Raw genomic sequence first — 7,211 nt, 5'->3', positions numbered from 1 at the left:
GGAGGAGGAGCGGGGCTGCTGCTGGTGGACAGCAGGGGTCGGGGCTGCGGCTGGATGGACGGGAGGAGGGGCGGGGCCGGCTGCGCCTGGGTCGCTGGGCGGTGACAGATGGTGGGCGGGGCCGCGGCTGGATGGACAGCAGGGGGTGGGGCCGCGGATTGATGGACAGGGGTGGGGCCGGCTGCGCATGGGTCGCCGAGCGGTGTCAGATGGTGGGCGGGGCCGCGGCTGGATGGACAGCAGGGGGCGGGGCCGCGGCTGGATGGACAGCAGGGGGTGGGGCCGCGGATTGATGGACAGGGGGCGGGGCGGGGCCGGCTGCGCATGGGTCGCCGGGCGGTGTCAGATGGTGGGCGGGGCCGCGGCTGGATGGACAGCAGGGGGCGGGGCCGCGGCTGGATGGACAGCAGGGGGCGGGGCCGCGGCTGGATGGACAGCAGGGGGCGGGGCCGCGGCTGGATGGACAGCAGGGGGTGGGGCCGCGGATTGATGGACAGTGGGCGGGGCAGGGCCGGACTGATGGTGGGCGGGAGCGGTTGAGAGCGGAGCCCGGACGCAGGGTTTCAGTCGGCGCCGCAATGCCGAACATTGTTCTGTTCAGCGGCAGCTCCCACCAGGACCTGTCACAGCGGGTGGCCGACAGGCTCGGCCTGGAGCTGGGCAAAGTGGTGACCAAGAAATTCAGCAACCAGGAGACATGGTGAGTGTGGGCCCGGGGCCCGGGGGTGTGAGGTCCGGGGTCTGGAGTCCGGGGCCCGGGGGTGTGAGGTCCGGGGTCTGGAGTCCGGGGCCCGGGGGTGTGAGGTCCGGGGTCTGGAGTCCGGGGCCCGGGGGTGTGAGGTCCGGGGTCTGGAGTCTGGGGCCCGGGGGTGTGAGGTCCGGGGTCTGGAGTCCGGGGCCCGGGGGTGTGAGGTCCGGGGCCCGGGGTCTGGAGTCTGGGGCCCGGGGGTGTGAGGTCCGGGGCCCGGGGTCTGGAGTCTGGGGCCCGGGGTGTGAGGTCCGGGGCCCGGGGGTGTGAGGTCCGGGGCCCGGGGTCTGGGGTGTGAGGTCCGGGGTCTGGGGTGTGAGGTCCGGGGCCCGGGGTCTGGGGTGTGAGGTCCGGGGCCCGGGGCCCGGGGGTGTGAGGTCCGGGGCCCGGGGGTGTGAGGTCCGGGGCCCGGGGGTGTGAGGTCCGGGGCCCGGGGTCTGGGGTGTGAGGTCCGGGGCCCGGGGTGTGAGGTCCGGGGTCTGGGGTGTGAGGTCCGGGGCCCGGGGTGTGAGGTCCGGGGCCCGGGGTGTGAGGTCCGGGGCCCGGGGTGTGAGGTCCGGGGCCCGGGGTGTGAGGTCCGGGGCCCGGGGTGTGAGGTCCGGGGCCCGGGGTGTGAGGTCCGGGGCCCGGGGTGTGAGGTCCGGGGCCCGGGGTGTGAGGTCCGGGGTGTGAGGTCCGGGGTGTGAGGTCCGGGGCCCGGAGTCTGGGGCCCCGGGCCCCGGTGTCTGGGGCCCCGGTGTCTGGGCTCTGGAGTCTGGGGCCCGGTGTCTGGGCTCTGGGGACTGGGGTCTGGGCTCTGGGCACTGGGGACTGGGGTCTGGGCTCTGGGGACTGGGGTCCGGACTGGGGACTGGGCTCTGGTGTCTGGGCTCTGGTGTCTGGGCTCTGGGGACTGGGCTCTGGGGTCTGGGGCTCTGGGGTCTGGGGCTCTGGGGTCTGGGGCTCTGGTGTCTGGGGCTCTGGTGTCTGGGGCTCTGGTGTCTGGGGCTCTGGTGTCTGGGGCTCTGGTGTCTGGGGCTCTGGTGTCTGGGCACTGGTGTCTGGGCACTGGGGACTGGGGTCCGGACTGGGGACTGGGGTCCGGACTGGGGTCCGGACTGGGGTCTGGTGTCTGGGCTCTGGTGTCTGGGCTCTGGTGTCTGGGCTCTGGGGACTGGTCTCTTGGGACTGGTCTCTTGGGACTGGGCTCTTGGGACTGGGCTCTTGGGACTGGGCTCTTGGGACTGGGCTCTTGGGACTGGGCTCTTGGGACTGGGCTCTTGGGACTGGGCTCTTGGGACTGGGCTCTTGGGACTGGGGACTGGGGTCTGGGGCTCGGGGTCTGGGGACTGGGGCCCGGGCTCTGAGGTCTGGGGCCCGGGCTCTAAGGTCTGGTGTCTGGGGCCCGAGCTCTGGGGCCCGGGCTCTGGGGTCTGGGCTCTGGGGTCCGGGGTCTGGGGTCTGAGGCCCGGGCTCTGGGGTCTGGGGCCCGGGCTCTGGGGTCTGAGGCCCGGGCTCTGGGGTCTGAGGCCCGGGCTCTGGGGTCTGAGGCCCGGGCTCTGGGGTCTGAGGCCCGGGCTCTGGGGTCTGAGGCCCGGGCTCTGGGGTCTGAGGCCCGGGCTCTGGGGTCTGAGGCCCGGGCTCTGGGGTCTGGGGCCCGGGCTCTGGGGTCTGAGGCCCGGGCTCTGGGGTCTGAGGCCCGGGCTCTGGGGTCTGGGGCCCGGGCTCTGGGGTCTGGGGCCCGGGCTCTGGGGTCTGGGGCCTGGGGTCTGGGGCCCGGGCTCTGGGGTCTGGGGCCCGGGCTCTGGGGTCTGGGGCCCGGGCTCTGGGGTCTGGGGCCCGGGCTCTGGGGTCTGGGGCCCGGGCTCTGGGGTCTGGGGCCCGGGCTCTGGGGTCTGGGGCCCGGGCTCTGGGGTCTGGGGCCCGGGCTCTGGGGTCTGGGGCCCGGGCTCTGGGGTCTGGGGCCCGGGCTCTGGGGTCTGGGGCCCGGGCTCTGGGGTCTGGGGCCCGGGCTCTGGGGTCTGGGGCCCGGGCTCTGGGGTCTGGGGCCCGGGCTCTGGGGTCTGGGGCCCGGGCTCTGGGGTCTGGGGCCCGGGCTCTGGGGTCTGGGGCCCGGGCTCTGGGGTCTGGGGCCCGGGCTCTGGGGTCTGGGGCCCGGGCTCTGGGGTCTGGGGCCCGGGCTCTGGGGTCTGGGGCCCGGGCTCTGGGGTCTGGGGCCCGGGCTCTGGGGTCTGGGGCCCGGGCTCTGGGGTCTGGGGCCCGGGCTCTGGGGTCTGGGGCCCGGGCTCTGGGGTCTGGGGCCCGGGCTCTGGGGTCTGGGGCCCGGGCTCTGGGGTCTGGGGCCCGGGCTCTGGGGTCTGGGGCCCGGGCTCTGGGGTCTGGGGCCCGGGCTCTGGGGTCTGGGGCCCGGGCTCTGGGGCTCTGGGGCCCGGGCTCTGGGCTCTGGGGCCCGGGCTCTGGGCTCTGGGGCCCGGGCTCTGGGCTCTGGGGCCCGGGCTCTGGGCTCTGGGGCCCGGGCTCTGGGCTCTGGGGCCCGGGCTCTGGGCTCTGGGGCCCGGGCTCTGGGCTCTGGGGCCCGGGCTCTGGGCTCTGGGGCCCGGGCTCTGGGCTCTGGGGCCCGGGCTCTGGGCTCTGGGGCCCGGGCTCTGGGCTCTGGGGCCCGGGCTCTGGGGACTGGGGCCCGGGCTCTGGGGACTGGGGCCCGGGCTCTGGGGACTGGGGCCCGGGCTCTGGGGACTGGGGCCCGGGCTCTGGGGTCTGGGGCCCCGGCTCTGGGGTCTGGGGCCCCGGCTCTGGGGTCTGGGGCCCCGGCTCTGGGGTCTGGGGCCCCGGCTCTGGGGTCTGGGGCCCGGGCTCTGGGGTCTGGGAACTGGGGCCCGAGCTCTGGGGTCTGGGCCCCGAGCTCTGGGGTCTGGGCTCTGAGGTCTGGGGTTTGGGTCTGGGTGGGGGTGGTAGAGGTTTGAACCTGGGGCCCCGCTGTCATTTTAGTGCAAAAGCCCTGGTCCCTGTGGTCTGTTGGGGGGGGGATCGGGAATATGAGCCCTCACCGGGTGAGCAAGTTACTCAGAGACTTAGTGTTCTGCCGTCTGTCACACACACTAAGCTCTCAAACCTGAGTGTATCTTATACCGCCCTTAGTAACCAGACCTTACTGCCATGTGGAGACCGCCCTGTATTTTTCCAGGTCAGGGGGGTAAAGGGCTTTTCAAGGTAACTAGCCCATGCTCTCCTTTGTGCCTGGGCAGGGCTGTCCATCTGTTCTCTTGCCAACTCTGTCAGCAGAGAGTTTACTGCTTATCTCACTGGCTGGCAAGAGTTGAACCAGTGCTGCTCCATTATTTCAGCCCCGAGTAAGGATGCTACCTTTAGCCTTGATGCTGAGTTAGGGGAGGAAAGACAGTTTGGTTTCTGCCCCTGAAGATCTCCCTGCTAGAAGTGTGTATTGTGTCTGTTCATGGAGCATATCATGAGATATTTTGGGGACTGGTCAAGTTATTTGAAATAACTTGCTGATCAATAACAGTGATGATCAAGGCTCATAAATCAGTACCTGGACCAGTGCAAGTGGGCCTGCGTACCAGGCAAGGTGTCTAACTACACAAGAGGGATGGGTGGCGGGGATGATTGTTAGTTCAGGAGAGGTGAAATGTGAAACAATTTGCTCTCATTTGCAATATCTACTTCTATATTCATCAAGGTGCATTGGGGAGGGAGAGTGGGCGGGTGGGGAGCAGGAGGCGGTGGGTTGCTGGGACATGAACTAGTTTTCACTCATTTTACAATACCTACTTCCATCGTCCTTACACTGTGCCTTCAGCCACGTAAGCTATGCAGTTTGGAATTCTCTCCCTGAACACACTGTGTCTCTACCTCCTTTAAGACTGATTAAAATGCATCTCTTTGACAGCTGTAGTCATTCCTTCTAATCCCTTGGCATCGGTTTTTGAATGATCATAGTTCCATGAATAGCCTATGTTAAAGATGTAATTGGAATATACCTATTGTGGAAGATACCTATTGGAGATATAATTGGAAGTTTTGTTTTGCAGGATCTGTAAATACACCAGTTGAATTTTAAGGTTGAAGAGAGAAATTGACCTGATCATTCTGACCAAAATAGGCCTGTAAACCTAGAAGCTTATAAGCAGAAATAAGAGGGTGCAATGGGAGATTGTTCATCCAACCTTTGATCGGCTGGTTGACCCAACTGTTTGGACTATAGGTCATTTTCTTTATAGGAATAATATTTCTTGTGCAGTAAAATGAAATTAATGCTTGATGAATCACATGAATTATTACTTCATCCAAAGTTATAATTCTCATTGCTTGGAAGTAAGGTGTCCTACTATAGCTCCAGCGTGTTTGAGGAAAAACTGTATATGTAATTTAAGATAACAGTATTGGGACTTTCAGATTAAAGATAACAGTATCGGGACTTTCACATTGGGGCAATGGGTTTCTCAGCTTACTAGTTCTAGAATAATAACTTGTTTACTCATCTGCACCTCGAACCAGGTTTAACAATAAAAGAGATCTATACATAAACAATTTGGGAATTGGTTAAATTCGTCTGAGAAGTCTGTACAGTTTAAGGATGACACTGAACCAAAAGTTGCACAGTGATTGGTGGAAAAGGTTAAGAACATTAGAGGATTCCTAATCAAAAGGGAACCCATTATATGCGATCCAATGGTACTATTTTGAAGAACAGAGAGTTCTCTGTGGTGTCCTGGCCAATATTTATCCTTCAATCAATGCTGCTGAAACAGATTATCTGCTCATAATGTTTGAGGGACATTGTTGTTTGCAAATTGACTGTCATGTTAACTACATTACAGCAGTAACTATAGTACTTCATTGACTACTAGGCATTTAGGGATGTCCACAGGTCATGAAGGAAGTTATGTAAATTCAGATCTCTCTTTCGTTCTTGTCATTTAGCTACTCAAAACTGTGAGGAGGGGCAGTGATAGACTTCAAGAGGACATAGATAAGCTGGTGGAATGGGCCAACACATGGCAGATAAAATTTGACCCAAAGTGCAAAGATGACTTTTGGTAGGAAGAACGAGGAGAGATAATATAAACTAAAGGGTACAATTCTAAAGGGGATTCTTGTTCAGATAGGCCTGCGGGTATATGTGTACAAATCAGTGAAGGTGGCAGCGCAGGTTAAGAAAATGGTTAAAAATTATTTGGGATCTTGGAAATTATACAGAATCCTGGGCTTTATAGTTAGAGGCATTGAACACAACTGGAAAGTTATGGTGAACCATTATAAAACACTGGTGCAATCTCACTTGGAATGTTGTGTCCAATTCTGTGTGAGCACCACACATTAGGGAGGATATGAAGATTTTAGAGGAGGGTGAAAGAAGATTTACGAGGATTGCTTCAGGAATGAGGGATTTCAGTTATGTGGATAGATTGGAGGAGCTGGGGTTGTTCTCCTTGGAGAGAGGTTGGGAGCAGATTTGATAAAGGGTGTTCAAAATCATGAGTGATCTGGCAGTTGATAGGAAGAAACTATTCCCATTGGCAGAAGGATTAAAACCAGAGATCACCAATTTGAAATAATTGGCAAAAGAATCAAAGGCAACCTATGAATTGCAATGGCTGTGTTTTCAAATTAATATTGATACTTTTTACTGGTTTATTATTGGAATAGAAGCTTTGCAGCTGGATTTCTATCGCACTGCTACAAAAGTGGAGTAAGCAACTAATTATTAACTCTATTTAAAGATTTGTGGTGAGTTTTCTGTTCTTCGGTGAGTGACTTAAAAAATGGCCCTTGTTGCTGTTGATAATGAGGCTTGTTAAACAACACAATGCAGCCAGTGTTGAAGCTACAGGTTCCTTTAGTTTTGAAAGAACAGGTTAAGGCTTGTCTGGCATGGATTAGTTGCTATTGGTTTGTTCACTTCATAAAGTCATATGGATTAGTGAGTTTTTTTTAAAGCAGTATGTCAATGTGAAAGCGAGCGCCCTTTCAACATCATGAGGCAAACACTGATATTGGTAAACAGCAACTCATTATCTTCAATCTAAATTAAAAATTTGACTGTTGTTACAACATATTGCCCAATATTTTTGTATTGTGTTTCTATGCAATTCCTGCCTCAACCCAATGTCTCAAGCCCAAATTCAACCTGAGCTCAATTTCTTGCATTTAAGTTTTCTTTTGAAAAAGTCAGTTTTGAGAAATCTCACATTCAGTGAACTAGGCTTTGGGGAAAATCTTGGGGGGCATTTTCCAAAACCTCTGTATATTTCTGATAGCCATGTTAATAGGTTAGTGTGGGATAATAACCCTTAGCACCTTGTAAAAAATCTCATTCATACAATGTATTTTTTTCAATTGCTTACTTTGTTTACTAGTGTCTAAATTCTTGGCTTCCTGAAGTTGTGAAAGGTGCTAAATTAATCTCCAACCCTGTGGAAATTTTAACTTTGTCTCAGTTGCTGCCATTTTTGAAGACTTCCTG

The 7,211-nt window shown here is 58.6% G+C and overlaps 1 protein-coding gene across 2 annotated transcripts in view; it reads left to right on the top strand.

The window, feature by feature from the left end:
• Nucleotides 1–516: 516 nt before the first annotated feature.
• Nucleotides 517–7,211, top strand: part of LOC121290788 (ribose-phosphate pyrophosphokinase 2) — a 39,908-nt gene continuing 33,213 nt past the window's right edge. For both annotated transcript variants that reach the window (XM_041211701.1, XM_041211700.1), the window contains exon 1: nt 517–700. In XM_041211701.1, coding sequence (XP_041067635.1) covers nt 579–700 — 122 coding nt within the window. In that variant the 5' untranslated portion in view covers nt 517–578. The remainder of the gene's footprint in view (nt 701–7,211) is intronic.

This window comes from Carcharodon carcharias, chromosome 18 (assembly GCF_017639515.1).
Source record: "Carcharodon carcharias isolate sCarCar2 chromosome 18, sCarCar2.pri, whole genome shotgun sequence".
Taxonomy (NCBI): Eukaryota; Metazoa; Chordata; class Chondrichthyes; order Lamniformes; family Lamnidae; genus Carcharodon; species Carcharodon carcharias.
Note: the sequence above shows the minus strand (reverse complement) of the source record. Positions and strands in the feature narration are given on the sequence as shown.